Genomic DNA, 22147 nt, shown 5'->3' with positions numbered 1-22147 from the left:
GGGTTAATGTGTTGCAAACTTCTGAAATAAAGCACAGACGTTTATGTGACTTTATTTTTTAATAGTGGGCGAAAAAAATTCGTTGTGAATATGAATAGTTCTCGCATTTTGAAAACGTCAAAAAGTTTTTGGTTTGCCTTCAGCGGATTTCAATTCGTGTGAATTTAATTTTCATAATTTGTTTTTGCATGGATGAAGCACAACATTAATTTCAACTGCCGAACAGAAAATTAATGCCAGGTACTCCTCTTCAGCTGCTATAGGCACCTGAATGGGTTATAGATTTATTATAAGTCTATAAAAAATCCCCTCAGTCTTTGCATAATAGAAAAAATAACTGTGTATGAACCCTTCAAAAAACAAAAATGCCCCTTATTCCGGAGGGAAGGAACAAAAAACTGTCACGCTAGATTTTACCTTGAAATCATTTTCAAACGTATTTTAAGGAAGTCGTGTGGGTAAAGCGATAATAATGGGTCTGCAAGCAATTAGCCACCCTGCCGAGCGGACGCTGTTATTTATTGTCCGCGAGCTGCTGCGTGTGACAGTCGTGTGAAATTGATTTAAATGAAAATGATGAGGGTTCAGGAAGACTGTCAATGAGCAGCCTAATAAAACAGGTGAGCTTGCACACAGTGCTCCATTTTCTCACAATTCATCCTGTTACTAAAGGTTCTTTAATAGTTTATTGAGAAGGTCAAGCACTTGTTGGACAAATTGCGTCGTGAAAACAAGTATTCTGTCCACTAGCATCATAGAAATATTCAAACAAAAGATGTAAAACTGCCAAACGAGATTTATGGCAAGGCCAATAAAACACAGACAAAAGTCTCCAATTTTATGCTGAAATTTCCCCTCAATAAATCTTGTTACTTACGAACAGCGAGTGGTTGAAAGTTCGCCTAGCCTCTTCATTTTAATTTACCTCAAAATCTTTCTCCAAATATTATTCCAGTTTTCAGTAGACGTGGCAATGCTGTCTTATTGACACAAAATTTTCAGATTTGTACATGCCAATTAGGGCTAAGAAAAGTAGTAACGAATGTCTCCTCTGGTCGTGTTTCCTGCTCGCACTGCACGATGGCAAATAAATTAAAGCGTCTGTGCAGGAGTGCAGATCTCTAATCTCGCGCTGCTGCCTTTCGAGTGGATTGCCTTGAGTCACAAAACAAGGCACCTTAACCCCTCTCTCGCACGCGCACGCCGCAGATCAAGCGCATATATATGCATGATTTTAATTTTGATCGCCACCAACTCACCTTGTATGACGACACATCTGAAAATGGTTACTTAAATTAAGTAGCAGTTTTGTACTGAAAATTGGCTGTTTCAAATTTTAAAAAATAAATATGAAATTGAGTATTTTTGTTAAATTCAACCTTTTAATGATTTCTTAGTTCAATGACAAACTTGTAAACCCTGAATAAATTTTGAAAACTGAATAACTTTCATTTTTGCTCGAGTTTTACTGGATTAAATTTAGGAGTTCATGTTTTCCCATTTACTGAATCACTGTTTGATTTCATCGAAATTAAATAAAAATAAATAAAAACTCTTGAAGCACAGCATATCCGATGTGAAAACTTTGAAAAAAATCTTTAAACTAAATTTAAGAAAAAATGAATGGTTCTGCTCTGAGTGAAAATGTACTCTGGATGGTTAGCTTATAATAAAAAGGATTTGGTCATTCCCTTTTCACAATTCCCTTTTTTATTTTACTCAGAAATTAACGAAGCTGGACATTTTCGATGATTGTAAAAACATAATTCTCTGCAATTATGATATTTTTAGGTAAAGCACTTCTGATGAAGCCTACGGGGCCTAAGCTGCTGGAATTTATAGTTGGTCAGTTTTGAATTTCTACATAAAAACACAAAGCGAGCGTGTCTGGGTAAAAGCACTATTGGTATATGGATATCTGACCGTCCAAAATCGATATTCTTCCTTAAGGGATGCACGTTGGGAAATAATAGTCGTTAGACATTTTTTCAGTCTTTCAGATTTCCAAGACAAATGATTTCTACTAATTGCTGGCCAACTTTTTTATCCGGTAGCCACGGATATTCATTAATCATTTGACCAAGTATTTTGAGTTTGGTTTCTCATTGGTTATCCTTTTAATTAACTTAATTACCTATCCATTCTATTGTTTTGTCAAATGCGAAAATTTTATTTATACCTGCTAAAATAGCATAGGGATATTGCAACGTGTCAAGCAACACGAGATCCAACATCCAATACATTTTCGCTGGAATTAATATAATTTCATTTAATGAGGCAGACATATCAATAAATATCATCACACTGCTAATAATTATTTAAAGAAATGTGAAAATGGGTATTGAGCAATCATAGCCCGCTACTTTTAATTAAAAAAAGGATTTTCATAAGTATAAAATTGTCATTTTGATGATGATACCAAACTTGAGAATTATTTTTTATAAATGATTACGAACGGTCAATTAATATCCTTTACACTGGTTAATTCCTTATTCAAAAGTTAGTTTTCAACATTTCCTGCGTATTTAAGGAGTTTTGAAACGATCTGAAGATTTGAAAATGTGTAAATACCAAAAGGCCTGATGGCAATACTTTTATGATTTAGCACACATGACAGCGCAGACGCTGTTGAAAGAAGTCCATATTTTCAAATCAAATTTTTTCGGAAATGTTAAAATACAAATTTGTCAGCAGTGAATACGCCGAAATTATTGTTCTAAAATTAAGGGTGTGCATTAGACCAAATTTTTATAATTTGAGGAAAATATTCTAATTTAATGTTTAAATTTACTAATGGTTCAATACTAGCTATAATTTCAATAGCTCTCAAACTTATTCAACAAGATCTCTTGATTTGACCTTCTGAAAATTTTCCCATCTCCTTTTGATTAATTGTTGGAAATTTAAAAAAAAGAAAAAATCCATTTGGCGACAGAGATATCAAGATTCGCCTAAATATATAAATTTGCTCCGAGTTATAACAGTTTAAAGTGTGGAAATTTCAGTCAGATCGGCTCTCAGAGTGCAGAGTGGCTTTTGCCGGGCATGCAACACCCACGCGGCGGTGGTGGTAGCGGCGGCGGCGGCGGCGGTGGAGGCAGAAGAACACGGCGGCTGGCTGGCCCGGTCGTCTGCCGGCGGCTGTGGGGCGAGGAGCATTCACATACACAGACTCTCGCTCATTTCGTTCTCTCGCAGTCGAGCGACGGACGGCGGCTCCGAAGCAGCAAGGCATGCTCGTGCGGCTCGTGCTCGTGCTGGCGGCCACGACGGCCTCGGCCGCCGCCTACCTGAACGATTGGTCGCAAGCAGGGGTACGCAACTCGCAGCCCACGTGCGTCGACATCCCGCGCAACATGAAACTCTGCCACGGCATCGGCTACCACAAGATGCTGCTGCCCAACCTGCTCGACCACGACACCATGGAAGAGGTGAACCTTTTTTCTCGCTTTGCGCCGCGCCAGCTCGCGCTCCGTCTGCCTCGCCACTCTGCGCAATGATTATAATATGTCAGTACAACCGCGTTTGGGCCAGACTACGTTTTTTTCTTCTTTTTCAATCGTGTCTACATCCCGTCGCGGGCTTGCTCGGGGATGAATTTTCGCTTCCACGCGTTTCCCATTTGTGCAGAGGGATGAAATGAAACCCTTTTTTGAAACTGAACTTAAATTGAGAGCATAAATAAATTTTTGTTCAGGTTTTGGGTTCATTTCACGTAAAAATAATTTAATTAGGGCCTGGCCAGGTGATTTTGCGTTGGGATCCAGGGAAAAAAGAGCCGTAATGGTTACATTTAATAGAAACTAAATCAGTACAGCAGTTTAAAAACGCCAAAATAAAAAATAAACACTTATGAGCATGCCCCAAATTAGGTTGTATCTGAAAACATTTAGAAAAATTACTCCCGCATTAACTTCAGAATTTGCCGTAGGAATGCTTGACCACAACATTTTTTTTTCTCTGGAGATTTCACAATCGCACAAAATGATTTAAATTTTCAGACAAATTGATGATCTAGTGTTTGGATATTTCTTTTGAAAATTAATTTTTTCTGGTTTTGTCCTTCAACATTTTTAAACCGTTTTTTTCCAGTTCACTCATTAATATTCCATCATAAATTTTAACTCTGAAAAATTAAAGATACACAAATTCAGACTCTGTGTGGATTTTAGCAACGGTAAAAGCTGCTAAAACTGTACAATCAATGAAAAAAATGTAATAAAAAGCAGCCGCTGTACAGGTATAAGACTTTATAGCACGTTATTTGATTTTTCCACTTCAAAATTTCACTTCTGAATTAATATCCTTGCAAAATTGGCAATTGAGCAAAATTTCAAATTTTCTATTTGAAATATAGTCAGCTACTATTTTTCTGAATTTTTGCAGAAATATCGAAAAAAATAACAGCTCGCTGTTAATGCCCGAAGCTGATTTAATTTCCAGAGAAAATTATCTCTTATTTTGAACAGCCACGATTGTTTTATGGCCATGTATATATCTCAGGCTTCATTCAGCAGCACTAATATATTATGGCTGCAATACACAATCATAACCACAGAATTATAGCAGATGATTATGAATCCGGAAAATGATTGACTGTAGCTGCACTTATTTTTTCTTGAGCTCAATTTTAAAAGAGATTGAAAATTTTTGTTGAAACCCACCGTCACAGCCTCCCTGCAACAACTTACAAGCCGAAAATCCCCCTTTTTACTGAAGCTAAATCCAAATATTATATTCTGCTTATAATACAAAAATTTAAAAAAAAAATCCGCAAGTTTCAAGGAAAAGGCTTAGTTTAATAACTGCTCCCCAGTGACCAAGAGGTAATTTTAATTTGTTTTAAATGCGAAATAAATAGATGAAAACAAATTAAATTGAAAATTAAACACAACAAAAAAATAAAACATGCAAAGGTAATTTGACATATCCACTGCATTTTTTAAGTATCAGCGCCCATCAAATAAAACTAATTTTACTGTTATTGTTTGTGTACTAAATTAACGACATGGCCTGTTGTGCATGTATCTCTAGGTTTCTAGCCAGGCGTCTTCGTGGGTGCCGCTGCTGAACATCAATTGCCACGCGGACACGAAACTGTTCCTGTGCTCGCTGTTCAGCCCGGTGTGCCTGGAGAGGCTCATCTACCCCTGCAGGTCGCTGTGCGAGAAGGTGAAGGCGGGTTGCGAGGGAAGGATGCGTACCTACGGCTTTCCCTGGCCAGACATGTTCAAGTGCGACAAGTTCCCGCTCGACAACGATATGTGCATCTCGCCTCAGGTCAACAACAACAGCTCGTCAGAAGGTGAGAGAACAACACCACACTCATTTTTTAATTCGGAATTTAATCCTTGCGTAATGATGGAGCGAACTGCATGTTTCAACGATCTAACCATAGGTCATCAGATGGAAAAAATTTCATCCGACAGTGAATTTTGGCCTGGAAAGTTCGTTGATAAATTTGGAATCGTTATTTTTAATTTATCTCCAAACTAAACACATTTTTATTAAATTTTAATTAAATTATTGAAGATTGTCTACATTTTTCGTAAGGTGCAAAGGAAATTAAGAAAATCTTTTTGTCAGACCAAGCCTTAATACTTAATCTTGTCGGCCCGTGCCCTTTCTGGCTGTGTAAAAAGCGCTGCCCCCCCCCCCCCCCAATATAATATTAATGTTCTATAGCCATAGATTTAAAAGAAAAATATATCGGCTTTAAAAGGGCACCTGCTGCTTTTTAAAATAACTATAAAAGTAACGAGATAGTGAAAATGGAGAAAATACACTCGACCAAGGTTCACCTCCTATATTTCAATTTTAATTATATGTTCAATATAATTAAAACCAGGCTTCATCCTCGTTGTCAAAAGAATTCATCCTGGTTTTAATTATATTGAACATGGAAACAACCTCGAGTGGTCGCATTTTTCCAATTTTAATTAAATACTTTTTTTTTGTTTTTTCCTGGACATGGAAAATTCAAGCAAACAAACTATTTATTATTTTACACAAAGTTCTTCATATGGAAACTGACTCAAAATATGACAGTCTGACGCTATAATATGGAGAAGATAATATTTTCTGAAAACACTGACTTTAACACCGAGATGCGGGTCAAAAATATCACATCATTGATAAAATTTTCTTTTCCATAGCACTTCTATCTTCCCAATGTAGGCAAAATATCATCACAATGTTAAAATATTTCCTGATCCTTCACATGGTCGTCTATTCTCCCACGACCAACAGAGAGGCAAAAATAATACAAAAAGAAACGTGGCAGAAACAAATGTTCTCAATTTTGGCACTATGTTGGTTATTGACGAGTTTTGGTAAGAAAAGTTATTAGAAGTATCACGCAAAATTGTCTTCCATGGATCAATAAATATTGAGGAAACGCACCCCAGGACTTTATTCTTTGACGAGTAAACCATCTGTTAAGTTAATATTCAGTGTAAAAAGACGGAAACTTTCTGGCAAAGCTGCGGAAGGGCGAAAGAAAGAAAACAAATCCGATGAGCTTTGCGGCGCTGAGTTACAGTCTGACACGAGGCTCGGCTGCTTGGCGCAGCAGAAAAGTTCCTAAGACGCACTCGGAAACAGCATGTGGTCCTTTCCAGGCAGTCCATTATTGAGGAAAATGGAGCGCGCAGCACGTGTGCCATCGTTACATTATATGCGCGCTGAAAAGGGAAGCAAAATACCAAACTTGACGTGCCCTCTGTCCAAACAAATAATGCAGATGCACTCTTTATCTTCTAACTCAAGGCGCGCGAGAGAGAGAAAAAATGACAAACGGGATGACTTGGGCTTGAGGATGAGGGACGTGAAAAATTAGCTGACATCGCCAATTTTTCAATGTACTTTATAGCACCAATGAAAGTGTAACCTCTTATGTCGTGCATCGTGCACCTGGAACAACTTCTTTAGTTAATGCAAAAATATAAATTATCGCTCTCAAAAAATGTCTTAAAATTAGTGACAGCCGGTCGAATTCTAAATATATTATTAGTGTTTTTCACACCCCTAAATGCACGCGCTGGTGCGAACACGAGTAGCAGAGGGTAAGGGGGAGGCAGCAGCAGCTTTGCATTTTAACCATTTTAACTTGGACAAACTCGATCTTTTCACGATGCAGCTGGAGTTGATTTTTGCTTTGACAGTTTTCCCAAAAGTGACGCTGGCTAATGCTGTGGTCCTTTTGTGTCGCGCATGACGGTGGTCAATGAGCCCCGGATTAAGTTGAGCAGTGGAGCGAACGAGGCTATTTATTCCTTTCGCACGCCCCTTGAAAGCTCCATCTCTATTGCTGTCTACAATGTTCAGTCGAGTGCGTGAGTCTTTTTTGTCAGACTAAGTTATGAACTCGACATCAACTACGGAAAAAAGAGAAAGAGCACGGCTGTAAAAATCACACAACAAGGGATAAGAATAATATTTAGCTCAGATTTATTTTTTCAAGCGCCTACGGAATAACTTGAGGAACAGTGTAAAAAATTTGACAGCTTAAAATAACAGTAATAACACTTGGAAGTTTTTATCTATCTTCTACCTAGGTACTGACTTCTGCTTTTTTTACAAAAATCGACGGCATCAATCAATGGACATTTAAGTGTGCGGAGTAAGAAATGAGATAATTTTGATTTTAAGGATTTTAACACTCCAAAAAATTGTTAAAACATAAAGCCTGTCGATTTGTGGGGGGATTTTCTTCCATAGATCCTCCCGAATTTCGGAAACTACTACACTGAATTTTCATTCTGTATAAGTAAAAAAAACTTAAGTGCATGAAATAGAGCCGAAAAGAATGATATTTGTTTAACGTGTGATGCTGACAATGAGGAAAATGTTAATTTTTTACTAATATGTGCGAGTGACATTTGTTTTGTTACAATGTTAGGTTAATAAAAATCCCTAAAAAATTCATAAAGTAATTAAATAAATATATGTGTTTCTGTTGAGTTGCTAAATAAATTTGAATCAAAAACAAATACAAATTAATATCCATTCCACTGAAACACACAAAATGTCTAATTATGCCGACAGCAAAGCCTGGCATTATTTTTCCGCACATCCTGTTCAGGCAAAAAGGAATTTGCATATATTATTACATTTATTTCCAACTCACAACGCAGCAGGATCGTGCGCCGCGGGCAAAGAAAATCCGCCTTGTGCACGCGGGCCGTAAAGTTACTAATGCGAACAACTTTAAAGCAGCTGGAAAAAATGGAGATCCGTGAAATGGCGTGATTTGACGTCTCTATTCATTCGAGCGCGTATGTACGTCCGTAATAATAATTTTGAAGCTGCGCGGCGAGCCCCACCAGGTAAATGTTCAGCTCGAAGACTGTTTGTCTGTCTGTCTGTGTGTGGGGGCAATAAAACAAACACGGCAATAATTTACAAGCATCACGCGTCGTGTGCGCCGAGAGAGTTTTATATGAACGCTTGTTACGCCCCAGAGTCGAAAAATTACTAAACAGCGAGTGTTCCTCTTCTCTTCCTTCAAATAAAAAGCATTGACAATGACAGGTATTAGCAAAATTTACACATATTTGAATTTTGCAGCCATCAAACAAATTTTAATTTTCGTGGAATTTGTATTTGGAAATGTATCGACTTCGCGCCGAGGGTATAACAAACGTGTCTGTCTTCATTTTTAATTTTTCGAGAGCTCGTATTGTGAGTGTGTAGAAATTCGCCCGGCTGGCCGCGTCTCGAGTGCGGGCTTCCTCTCATTTCCACGGGTGCACGGCTCAAAGGAGTCTGTTGACCTCTTGAGTGGGTGTCAATTGAGAATTAACTCGCGCGCGTGTGAAAATGAATTATGCATCTCATGTACTTTTTGCACTCTCTCCAGCCAGGCAGACTCCGCTTCGGGCTCTTCCGGGCTTAATAATAAACCACACATAAATTGTTTTAAATTCCAGCGGTAAGAATTTTTATTTTCCGGTTAAAATAAATGTATTGCCGTTCAGAAGAGGGTAACTACCCTATACACGGCCGCATCCTATTAAGGATATCATCGACACCAAATTTGTATTAAAATTTCTGGGCCTATACCAAGTAATTTTTTTTTAAAAGGTACTCAAAACCATTTCGGAGAAATGTTATAGGTGCGCATATAGTAAACTGAAAAATATTCCTAACGATATATTCTTGACAAGTTTTGTCATAATAAATTTGAAATAATTCGTACTTACACCTGGAACAGGGTGCTTACGTTGTAAGAAAAATTCATAAATTTATCGGTTCATTCCAATGCTTGCAAAATTTATAGTTAAATAATTTCTAAACTGGTTTTAGGTGATTGAGAATGATGTCCTTAGTAAGTACGAATAAATTCAAATTTATTTTGATCGGAGAAAATAAATTCTTGGTGCGGGACCACCCAAAAGGGAACAAAATCACTGTCCCTTTTTGCGTCCTTAAAAAAATAAGAGTAACTTTTTATGATTTGTGTCAACCAGCACCCCATTTTTCGCCCGTGAGCACCGCCGTAAAATCAAATCAAGTCCCAACGCAAACAGAACATTAATCGCGGGTGCACGGCAATATACACCAATTAGCACGCCATTTTTCGCGTACATCGTCCGCAAATAATCCTGTTAGCGCGCGACCCGGACGCAACCCCCGCCTTTTGATAGTGACAAATAATCATGCCCGTCGGCTAAATCCGCGCGGTGCAGCGTGGCGGACGCATTCATTGTGATTCGCACGCACGCGATGCGCGGAATAAACAAACTGGGCAAAATTTAAAGTCAGACAGGACAAACTGTTTGTGTGCGGATGTCGCGGGTGAATGATTGCGAGTGCGCCCTTCCAGGTGCTATTTACACGGAGGCGTCGCGCCCCCCGTCGCGAGCAATTACTCAAAGCCGTGACGCCCCGGCCCAGCGCTGAGCCAGCTGGGGAATAACGCGCGTCGTTGGATTGGATTGGATTACGAAACAACAACCAACTCGCGCGATGAGCCCGAGATCGCACTCGCTCGCTCGCTCAGGGCGCAAAAAGCCAGCTTTTCTGCCTGGCAAACGGAGCCCCATACAAGTGTATCGCCTTTCACTCTCGCGACGAGTCTCTCTCACTCACAAGCGCACCTCTCGCGACTTGACGCGTGCGGTGTCTGTTTTCTGTTTTCCACTTCAGCCTTGCAGCCACCCAATAATACCATATATTATAATATGCCTCTCTGGGCCGCTCCCTGGGCTCATTGATCATGTTCCAAGGTGAAATTTGGATGGGGCAAAACTACATCCCCCTCAAGGCTCAGCAGGGTGCTGCTCAAAATTGATCCTAAAGAACGGCATGAGTGTAATGCGAATTCAAATTTTGAGTTCAATCTGCAGGTACATTCAATTTCGAAAAAGCTAGGGATGTGTCTGCTTTAGTATGAATTGGAAAAATGGACAGTGATTTCCCGCTATCCATCAGGGTGCAACACAGCCCACTACTCAACGCTTTTCAAATTCACTCTGTAACTTTGACAAATTTTTCTCTCCTGATTTTCCTTTGAATTTCGAAGAAAATAAAGAATTATAAATAAAAGATGTAAAGGGGGCCATCGAAATTTCAAAAAAGGTCATAAAAGGTGAAAAAATCTCAATCTTTTATTTTCGGGTTTATTTAATAGATAGCCAAAATATGGGGAACACCCCCTTTTCTGGACTTCAAACTTAAAATTTCCCCACTTCTTAGCAAGTTCTTTGTAAAATCAAGAGTCACTTTACGATTGGCGGTGCTTTTCAGTGTCTTTATGACAGTATCATTCCCTGAAAATGTTTTTCCATGCAATTTTCATCTGCGATACTCGTTTGGTAACTTAATATAATTATTATCTGCGCAAAGAAAAACATTCGCCTGCAGTGTTAAAATTTTTTAAATTATTGGAAAAAATCATTATTTGTCTCCCAACTGGAAAAATTATACTTCATATTATAAGGAGATTAACTATATAGCTGAGAACAATCCAATCACCAATCCAAATGATCAAATTTTAATTCTTCGAAGAATCAGACGTGAAAACATTAATCATTGTACATGTTGTTTTTATTCCTTGTTTTTGTATTATATGACAACCAACGAGTTTTTTTTTATTTTTCAATTTTAGTTTATGCATGAAATGGTTGCAGAAAATTTAGTAATCAAAATGAAATGGTCCAACGAACATAAAATTTCGTTAAACGCCATAACAGCTATGTCACAATTATTCACGCTGAATTTTGCTTTCTAAACATTCGAGTATTCCTTTTAAGTTCAAACTAAAAAGCCCTCTCTTCAGATTCTGCTCTCAATCGCCTGAGACCAAACAAGAGAGAGAATCGTACCTCATTTCAACTTGCCCGTATTAAAGTTCACGTCGATCTGCTTTTAAGTTTTCTCAGACGAGCAGACGAGCGCTCAAATTAGGCCGATAAACTTTCGTATCATTAATACAACCTGCCCAATTAGGAGAGAACTGTGTTGGTTCTCCTCCTCGCGCAAATTGATATAAATTGATATGGAGAGGCTGAGCTGAACTGGAAGACGGTTATTACCATTAATAAGCAAGCAAAGTATGTATACTCGTACCTTTTGCGAGATTGGATATGTTCCAGCAGCGAGAACAACCGTGCAAAGTCACAGCGTGGCATGCGTTTAATTAAAAAAAAAAAATCGCAATTTTCGTATAGAACTACCTATAAATAATGTCAAACTAGTTTTAACGTTTGATTAAACTTTTTATTGTATAAACACAGGTTTGATGGGTTTTTTCTCTATAAAATGACAGTTTAACATTTAATGCAAAATAAACAACACAGTGGGTAAAAAACGCTCTACATCATTAACCATATAGTGATATGAAAAAATTCAGATATAAATTTAAACAGCAGTCACAAAAAATTATAGCATAGCTAAAACTTTCCCTCTCCAGCATTCTTGGAAAAGGCTTGAAAATGTTGTGTTTGTTTTCCACGTTGAAATAAACATACCAAAAAACTATAAACAGTCGCCGCATAAAAGTTTTCGGGCAAAAAACCGCTAAAGTGCGCGTTGTAACCAATATCACTCTAAAAGCGCTCAGCAGAAGTGGCATGCATACACATATAAAGTCTTGCGGCCGGAGCCGGAGAAGCAATTTGTCTTGCTGAGAGGGCGATATAACTCAAGCCAGCAGCTTTTGACAGGGCTCCTTTGAAATATGGCATCGTTAATACTTGCGCGCGTGTATTATTTATTATTGAGCAGCCACCGTGGCGGAGCAGTTCCGTGTTTTGCATCGAGTCTTTTCCGTCTCGCCACCGCGCTGAGTCAAATGGAATTGCCAATTTCAGCCAGCATCTCGCGCGGTGACAAACGCGCCGAGCGAGAACTTTTTCGTGCACTTGATGTTTACTTTCTAAATTTAATATCGGGCTGAAAGTTGCGCGAGCAACACATCAAATGCGAATCAGAGATGTTTGATTGATTCCTCAGAAATATTGAAATCGCGACAGTGACGCATATTTTGACACACGTTGCTTTAAGAAACTAATCTTTCCAGGCAGCAGAAAAGGAACCAGGAGGGCGTTAAATTGTGATGTCACCAAATATCAGGGTTGATGAAATTGAAAATTCGACTTTTATGTAGATAGACTAACAAAATCAATTTAGATCCCAGTCAGTTTCATGGATATCATAACTGCAAAATATAAAGTATTATTCATGAAATTTATTTAATTTGCTGATCTTAACGATCTTTTAGATGAAATTTTCACTGGTATCAGCTTTAAATTAAATTATGTAATAAGAAAATATTTTAAGACACTATTTGCCACCAAATCCTTTTTGAAAGAGTTTTATAGCCTCCAAATGAGGTCCAAGAATTTTTACTGAAATCACAAGCAGATCGAAATACACTTTGGAATACATTCAAATTTTATGGTTTTTGAAAGGGGAGAGCTTTTTAGCTGTCGGATGGAGGGTGAAAGGCTTTAAAATAGGTTTCAAATTTAATTTAATATATATCTAAAAATTGATTAGAGTACCATTCGTTCGTTCAGCTACTTTAAAAATAAATCCTGTTTCGAAAGGCTCAATTTACTAACTTTTAATGATCAAAATGGTATATTAATTGAAAAGACCGGAAAAGACCAATAAATTGCAAGATTGTCACCTTTCGACTTGGTGACATCTTTAACTATGAGAGCAGAGGTCGTAAGATCATATGTTTGTGGTGACAGATTTATTTCACCCTAAAATACGCATTTTTGTTAATGGGAAATCCTCTTCTTCGCCTCACAATAAAAGAGGCAAGAAGGCAGGGAAAAGAAAATACAAGCTCGCGCGCACGATTGATGTTACCCATGTAGCGCAACAAAGTAAGATCGAAAATACGAAAGCCAGGTGCCCAAATCGGCCTTGCGGCTCAGTAAAATCCTAATTGTTTGATTTATTGTTCAAGGAAAGAGCATCAGCTCTGAAAATAACCTGCTGCTCGCTGTCGAACACACCTGGAGCGCAAATAAGTGTGTACATATGGCTGAGAAAACATGATCCGCGTGGGCATGCTCCATCATCGGCCAGCAACGGGTCCATAAACTACAACGAGCCAGCGGATCCGAGAGTTTAATCGGGCGTGGATCGGCGCGCGAATTGTCCATCTCGCGTTTTTATCCGCTAGCGGCACGCCCAGTCCGCCGCCGCCACAAAAACCAGCGATCTCGCTCGCCAGATTAATTTAATTATAATTCACAATACTAGAACAGTGGAATATTTCACTGACAAGCATCTCTTGCAGCAGCCTGCAGCAATTGCACGCGGAGACCTGCCTCAATGAGTCAAATTCCTGGATTAATTGCAAATACAGACTTTAGCGCTTTACTTTAATTTCAAAAAGCAAATGTTCTTGATGATTGAAAAATGATTGGTAAATATAAGATTGACCCTTGCTACAACAATAGTAGGATGTTTCGGGAAAATAAATCTATTTTTTACAGTTTGCTTTAAAAATTAATATTTTAGACAATCTACTGGCATAATATGGGTTCTAGATTTGGATGTTTGCTGGAGAAGTTGCCCTAGTAGTCCTTCGTCACTCCCTTATATATTTGGCCAAAATTTTTAAAATTTCCTATTTTGCATGGGCTCAATGCTTACGGTATATTGAAAGGAGAATTTTTCATACCTTAATAAATATTGCCTGGATTGTACAGTATAGCTCGAAAAATGGCTGTCATAAAAGTTCTACATTTCACGCCAAACAAGTTGTCCCTGGTGACCAACTTTTGATCCATGTCAAAAAAAATCTGGTCAAATTATTAAAAAATATCTGGCTTACCCTAATGCATAAAATTTCGAAAATCCAAAAAGCGAAAATGTGGCCCAACACCTGGGGACACATTTTATTTAAACAATTGTAGGGATAATATTAAATATTAGATGCAAAATTAATCGTCTTTAAGATAAAAATTAAGATAGAATTGGGATGCAGACGATTTTGTTCAAAATTTCTGTGCACAAATTGATCGTAGATAAATTTAGATTGCACGATAAATAATGTTTAGCTTTTTCTGTTGAATCAAATATACAGACTGCCAGAAAACATCGAGTTGTATAAATTGTATATTTACTTTCAGTGTCTCCATAAACGCTTACTGTCGCATAAAACCAGATTAATCTGGTCCAAGCTCAAAGGGCTATCACGAGCAAAATAATTCCTCGTGTGGTTTCCAACTCAATTTGTAGGCCACATATATATTTTATCCCTCGCGTATAAAATGGATAAAAGAAGTCATAAATCCAGTCGGGCTGTCACGGTGCCTGTGGTAGTGTGCGTTTGTTTTGAATTTACGCATTTACATTTAAATGATATAAATCGCTTTGAGCAGCTCTCGGCGTTCTTGGAAGTAGACTGCAACATATTTGAATTTTATGAAATGTTTTCGTTGATGAATGGCACGCACAATAGCTCTTTCATGAGCAAATCCTAATTTAATTTTTGCTTAAAAAGGGAAATCTTTTGCTTTGAATGACGTAGAGTCAAAAATAATTATGAACCAACAGGTAAAATATTTAATTACTGCATTTCGAGACATAATTTTTGTTTCTAGACTGTTAACATGCCTTAAAAAAGAAAATTTAAGTTCCAAATTTTTAGTATCAGTCTTCATTCCATAATTTCCCCTGCGAATAAATTTGGAATTTTACCGTCCTTTTCGAGACGTTGAATCAGCTAAATAAACCTTTAGATCGATTCGATTATTTAGTTATTTTAATGCTGGACGTACAATACTGGAAAAAGTTTATAATCCACCTGGAGATGTTTATAACTTACAATAATTTATTTTATTTTGTGATACTCGTATTTTATTTTTATTTTATTTTTGAGACCAGATGAAAGTATGTTGCTCATTTTACCATTGTTCGTGATCAACAAAGATCAAAGGAGAGCAGAAAATGTTTCACAAGGGCTGCGTGTGCAAAACGCCTAATTTGTGGCACACAATACAATAATCCGCTTGTCGTCAGACAGGCTCGTTTAAAATGCCAGGCGGAGAATGAAGCACAACAAACTAGCGGTCAGGACCCCGCAGCGAGTTGAACAAACGATTATTTTAAACTCAGCACGCTGGCTATGAGAGAAAGAGAGAGTAGCAAACAAATAAATACATGAATTAAAATAATGCTGCTGTTTTCTTGGCGCGGAAGAACCACAGTTCGAAATGCGGCAGCAGGCAAATCAAATAAACGAGCTGCTTGCTGGACTGGCTGGCATTGTTGATTCAGCTGCAAGAGTGAGCAATACTCATGATTGAATGCGGTTTGTGTTTTGTGTTGCAGCAGACAAGTGCCAGGCGTGCAACCCGGACCAGACATATGAGAACATCGTCGACAACTTCTGCAGATCGGACTTTGGTGAGTTAATCTGACAGTTATCATGTTATTTTTATTTCAATATATCAGCCAAGCGTTAAAAAATGAAATAACCCTTTTTACAATGTATATATAATCTTAGGAGAAAGCCCCTTGTAACGCAAGATTTAAAAATATTATAATTTAATTTTGCGACAAATTAACAGAGGAAAAAACCGACCTGTTCTAAATTGAGCATACAAATTACGAGTTTGTAAAATTTTGTTTTTAAAAACGTACGAAAAAATAAATTAAAATTTAGCTCAACAAATTAACCTAATTTAAAACGCCAAACTTTTAATTTGTCAGCAATAAAAACTAAGAGAAACAAACTCAACAAACAATTAAAAAAATTAAATAAATAAAATGGAGACAATGTAAGTGTGCTTACCTTAAAATGAAAACAATATTTTTTATTCAATATCATTTTCTCCTCTAAAAATTCTTTAGAAAACTTGGAAAATGAGCCTAAACTCTTTCAGATATTAATTATTTACTTAATCAAGCGAAGTTTTTCTAGACTGTTCTGTATTTTAATTTTATTCTTATTTTGCAGCGGTTCGAACAAAGTTCCAGAAGGTGCGCAAGAATAAACTAATCAGCAATAAAGCCAAATTGCTCAAGGTGAAGAGCAGCGTGGATAAGGCGCAGCAGAGGCAACTGCGGAGGCCGACGTTCACCCTGCAGCCGAGTGACACGTGCTGTAGCGATATCATGCGTGGTAGCCAAGAATTCTTCTTGGTCATGGGGCAATTCCGCGACTCCAAAATCGTGCCTAGCTTCGCCATGCCCTGGTCCAAAGACTCAAAAGTAAGCAAAATTCAGTTATTAACCTAATCTTTATCACTGCAAAGTATAAAAATCTGTGCTAAAGAGTGTTGAAGTTAATGATAATCCTCTCTTTAAATAGATGTTCAAATAGTAGAGAAGAATCCCTTGGTTAGGAGTGAATTTAAAAAAAAATCCTTCTTAATTGTACACGCGTATGGAAAGTTTTCATCTCTCTGAGGAATTTTTCTCCATTTGTTTCTGGTCATTTTTAAAATCATTCTCAATCGGTCTAGGCGTCACACCACAAAATTCCGCATGAAGTTAAAATGGGAATCTTTTTAACCCAATCCGTAAATGAGCTTATGTCCAGGAAAGGTTCATTCTGGCAGGGGTCTATGAGGATATGTCTTTAACTCTTTCTTTTGCTCCCTTAAAAGATGAACAGTTTTTTGTTACGTTGACAAGGCTGAACAATAATTTTGCGGACATTCTTCAATACTAGAGTGAAACTGAAATCAATGAAACTATTTTCTTAACAAGTAGTGCTTCAATGTTAATTGTAAGTAAAACTGTCCGTTTTTAAGGATTTTAATTTAAAATCAGTTTTTGACTGGCAAACCATTTTCAATTTTACCTGCTGTGATTTTTACCTTATCAAGAAAAATTAAGCCTCTAAATATACAATCCGAAATTTAAAATTCAATTCAAAGATTCCGTTCAGAGCGTTAAAATTGTATGATATGTAAATGATTTGCTAAAAATCATTTACAACCGGGTATATTTTGCTGAATAAAGCAGTGATGATTTCACTGCTCCACTGATTTTCCTCAAAATAAGGGAGTCTAAGCAGAAAATTTCCGCGACGATTTCGATCGAAGCGAGTATCCTAAAAGCCATCTTTATAGGTGCTCGGGGTCATTAACGAAATCCAAACATTATGTGCACCTATTCCGAGAAACGACAGTCTGGAGGCCACACAGGTTCATAAACGATTACCAGCGTGTGTTCCCCTGCGCAATAAGCACACACACATGCGCTCTCTCACACAATTAAGAGAGAAGATTTGTGAATAAGTGCGCGGCGCATGGAGCTCGCAAACACACACACGGAGGTAAAGAGAGAAAAAGCAAGTTACGGTGGGTGATTTAATAACATTGCCTGCTGCGCCGCGAACTCGACTGCCAAACCTGTTTCTGCTTTTTAATAAAATATATTGCGTGCCCCATTCAGAGAGCCACTTGTTCCCTGTCGCGCGCGGCTACGAAATAAGATGCAGCATCACGACGTCGCGCGTTTAATATGCAGATTAAATGCGAATCGAAGAGCTGATCCGTGATCGTGATTTGCATTTCAGGCTTTCAAGCGCGCCCTGCGGACCTTCAAGCAAATCAACTGCACCGACCCCAAGTTCGTCTCGCAGTCGGTCATCATCGGTGTCGAGGACCCGGCCAACGCCAACCGCAGGAAAAGGGGCAAGGCGAAGGGCAAGAAGAAGCAACAACAGCAGCAGCAACAGCAGAGGAAGAATCCGGTTTGAAACGTCTTCCTGCGAGCGAAAACTGCCCCGAGATACTAGAGTAAGGCTGCACACGAGATTTTGGCTTGCGAGAATGACCCACGGTGTTACTGTCTAATGTGTAAATATAGTGTGATTGTATGATATTATATTATAGTGAATGTGCATTGCAGAAACTGCTGCAGTAGTGGTCATTTTTTGACTTTCGATTAATAATAAAAAAAACCCTTTGCTAGGATTAACAATGTAACTGGTTGATTTATTGGCATTTATCACGTGACAAAGACTTGAAACTTTCATGTGCCTCCAGAATTTCTTACAATTAGCCTTGAGGCTGTGGTTATGTCTAGACTACAAACTGGTTATTTAAAAAACCAAATCACAACATCCAAACAGATTTTTTTTAATTTTGCAACAGCAAGTAAACTGAATATAGTTAAGTTTCATCAGGAATAATCACAGCGGTTCAACGAACACATGGCATCACGGGTATCAAGTAAACACGGAAACGCTAATAATTGTACAAGAATTAATTGAATACGATTTTTTTGGCGATTTTTTTAGTGTTTGAAGCCTTTGACAACTGGAGCTACTGCTCATTTGGAAGATTTTAAGCAAATTATTCTCCGATTTCTCAATAACCAAGGATTCAAAATATTTCAGTTAATGAGTTTAAATACAATAACACATCAGTAACAATCATTATGAACATTGATCTAAAGGAAAACCTGAATTATGGTCTATCACGTTAACTGCAAAGTAGATTTTTGCTTTTCTATCTTTCAAATTTAAATAATTTTACAAATGGCTCTGCTTTACATTGATTGTTCAAAGGATGGACAGCTTAGTGGAATTTGAGGATCACACATGGTCTTATAATGACAGCAGCTATTTCAGGAACTAAGTAACCTGTAATGTAAAAGGATCTATGCCAATTTTACAACATGCCAAATTACACCACTGTTTTCTGGGGAAAAATTCGCTGTAAAATACTAGTTTTGGGTAGTCCCGCATTTTACCCTAATTATACCCATGAAAATGTTTGCAAAAAACTAGACAGGGTATTAAAAATTATTTATAATATTAAAATTCATTAACTTTTCATATAAGTGGTGTTTAAATTAATTTTGTTTATATTAAGTTTTTAATTATTCAACAATAAAATGTATTTTGCTAATGCACGTGTTTCCCCGCTTAATGTTTTTTTTTTTTGAAGTGAGTTTCCTGAAAAAAATCAGGTATTTGCAACCCCTGATCCAGTGTACATTCAAGGGTAGAGACATTGGTAAAATTTTGTTGTTTTCCTTTTGTGTTGTTTTTCATATTTTATTTCTGTTCTCAAATCTTTCTGTCACAATCAGAATCAGAATTAGAACGGACACTATCAATATTCGTTAAAACTGAGCCCCTTGTTCATGGCCTCAAGCATTAGTTAAGTAAGAAAATGACAAGAAATGAGGAAATTTCCTTGCGTGAGTAAAATGCGTAAAAAGATCTGAATCAATTATTAATGCAGTATTTTAAGAGTTTAACTCTTTGGCAGATTTTCAGAACACATATCGTTCAAAGAAAGACAACAAAAGTTTGGTACACATTAAGAAATTTGAAAACTAGTTTTTCAATTTACCAGAAATCTAGTCTGTGCGCCTGTGGTTATATTTAAATTGTATTTTTTGTATAAGGTCAACCCTCTTAGGAACAGTCCATTCACAATGATTCTAAACACTCCGCTAGTAGTTTGTGCTATATCAACAATTTTCAGGACCGCTTTTGACTTCAAAAGTAAATCACAGATACGCTATTACATTCCATAACCAATGAAGCACCTGAGTAACATCTGCTGAAAAAAAATCAGTTGTTTTTCGTAAGCAGATCTGAGTCCAGCATGAGTGGCCCAAATTTATTATCTCGGAAGGCGCGGACGAATATTTCAGCGGCAGCAGACAAATGCGGACGGTTTATGTATCCTGCGTCAGGCACAGATTTTCGATTTGTTTTAAAAAATAAGTTTGAGTTGACAAACCTTCGTGACTCCTCCGCTTTTCGTATTTGTCCATCTTCATAGCCCCTTTGGTCAGCAATGTGCCAATATTGTCTGTTGGACCTTCAAGGCCCATCATCTCCACGTACCTGCAGCAAATCAGAGGTTTATTCAAGGGGTTGGGGGATTTGATTAATAATTACTTGAAGTTGCCGTGTTTATTCAAAGTGTACAGAAGGTAGTCTGCTATAACTTCGATTCCAATTAGATGATCTTTGATGCACGCTGAAATTGGCGATATTTACAGCAGTTAATTTAGGCGTACATTTAAAATCCACATCTACACTATATTATAGGACACAAATCCAAAAATTTGTGAAGAAAATACCATTTATCGAACTGTAAAAAAAACAAATAAAGACAATATTTGACTTAACAAAAACTTAGTGAGATAATCAGGCTGAACAACTAATTTATATACAAAATAACTGAAAATTGTCCAAGCACTCACCGCAGAGGGCCAGTCGAAGCCCAGTCTCCGCGTTTTTAATATTAGGCGACAAGATACCAGGAGTGTCGTAGAGAAACACCTGCGGTGAAGTGCTCACTTTGACTCTATTCATCACGCTCCTGGTGATTCCTGGCTCTGCTCCCACTGGATTCGAATTTCCTGCGGACCAAACAGATTTTAAATCTCACAGGGAATAATCAATCGACACCATACTCTTCTTCAAGACTTTGTTTCTGATTCTGTTGATGAGTGACGACTTGCCAACGTTTGGCACGCCGATGATCATCAAGTTCATCTCTTCAGAATCTTCCCTATTGAACCTGGGCGATTGGGAAATCAATTCTATCGCTTTAGGCACGACCTGGTCCACGTTCTTGTCCCTGTCGTTCTTGCAGCACGTGTACATGACGTCTGAAATTCCATGCTCACTCTTTAGACGCTCATCCACCTCTTTTTGCCACCTCATGTCGGTCAGATCTTTCTTGTTGAGGACCAATAAATGCGGCTTATTGCCCAAAACCGTGTGCCGGAAATTGGGGTTTCGGCTTGACAGTGGTACCTGTATAAAAGTTTCTAAGTCAACAATTTTTGTCCAAGTATTACAACCATACCCTGGCGTCGTGAACTTCAATGACGCAGTCTACCACGCTCAGCTTACTTTCAATTTGCTTCAAACCTGAGGTAAACCATAAATTTTGATAATCATGTAATTTATTTGGTAAAAATTACCTTTATCCATGTGACCAGGGAACCATCGCAGTGCGTCTGCGTTTGGAACTTTGAAACTCCTCCTGAAACCAGGAGTACTTCTGGACACTACTCCAGACATTTTTTGCAGTATGTGTAAGTTAATGCGATGGCCTGTAACAATCAATTGCTGCAAAAACGAAGCAGAAGTCTCAGTCCCGGTATTGACGTTTTAAACCTGATCTTCACTCTGTTCGTAACTCAAGCCCAAAAATATCAACATTATTTGACAATGCAGCCAACCGGAATGTAGCAGGGAGCTGAATAAGAGGTTTTGGTTGGCTGTGATGAGGCTAGTGCTGCCAACTATACGTTTTTGGCGAAATCCGCGCAATGGGAAAATGAACGCAGTCGTCTGCTTTATTAAAATATTAATCATTAATCTATCATATTAAATTTACAATAAACGATTTATTATAGCATATCGTCATGCTATTTCATTGAATTATGGATAAGCCAAAATCGAACATAGTTTTACTCTTCTGCACAGCTTTAATTCATTTAATTCCCTAAAAACATTTTTTGAAAAATAAGTTTTAAATTTAATTTATTTGCGGCTTAGTGCGGCGTAAATATTACTTTGTAAAGGATCGTTTTAGCTTTATTTTGCTATTACTGTTCACCATTTCTTGCTTTCAAAATTTTCAATTCAATGTATTTATTGTATTGACCATTGCAAGAATAAACAAGAATAAATAAATTTAAATTATTTTAATTTACTTTGATTTATAACTCAATTAATGATCAG

At 37.6% G+C, this 22147-nt stretch overlaps 2 protein-coding genes across 3 annotated transcripts; one reads left to right on the top strand and one right to left on the bottom strand.

The window, feature by feature from the left end:
- Positions 1-3120: 3120 nt before the first annotated feature.
- LOC135945703 (secreted frizzled-related protein 1-like) lies at positions 3121-18410 on the top strand. Of its 2 annotated transcripts, none has more exons than XM_065493542.1 (5): positions 3121-3431; positions 5035-5305; positions 15805-15876; positions 16430-16683; positions 17999-18410. In XM_065493542.1, exons 1-5 carry the CDS (start codon positions 3234-3236, stop codon positions 18179-18181), a joined length of 978 nt encoding a protein of 325 aa, XP_065349614.1. In that variant the 5' UTR covers positions 3121-3233; the 3' UTR covers positions 18182-18410. The 2 variants fall into 2 exon arrangements, with proteins under 2 accessions (XP_065349614.1, XP_065349613.1); XM_065493541.1 differs by having other exon boundaries at positions 3122-3431; positions 15802-15876.
- A 57-nt stretch (positions 18411-18467) lies between these two features.
- On the bottom strand, positions 18468-21594 carry LOC135945704 (mitochondrial GTPase 1). The gene is made up of 7 exons (XM_065493543.1): positions 21382-21594; positions 21264-21328; positions 20866-21211; positions 20653-20811; positions 20345-20426; positions 20184-20290; positions 18468-20127 (listed from the first exon to the last, which is right to left on the bottom strand). The coding sequence occupies exons 1-7, from the start codon at positions 21479-21481 to the stop codon at positions 20012-20014; spliced, it is 975 nt and encodes a 324-aa protein (XP_065349615.1). The 5' UTR covers positions 21482-21594; the 3' UTR covers positions 18468-20011.
- Positions 21595-22147: the final 553 nt, after the last annotated feature.

The sequence above is a fragment of the Cloeon dipterum genome, chromosome X (genome assembly GCF_949628265.1).
Source record: "Cloeon dipterum chromosome X, ieCloDipt1.1, whole genome shotgun sequence".
In the NCBI taxonomy this organism is placed as follows: domain Eukaryota; kingdom Metazoa; phylum Arthropoda; class Insecta; order Ephemeroptera; family Baetidae; genus Cloeon; species Cloeon dipterum.
This window is presented reverse-complemented; position numbering and strand designations above follow the sequence as displayed.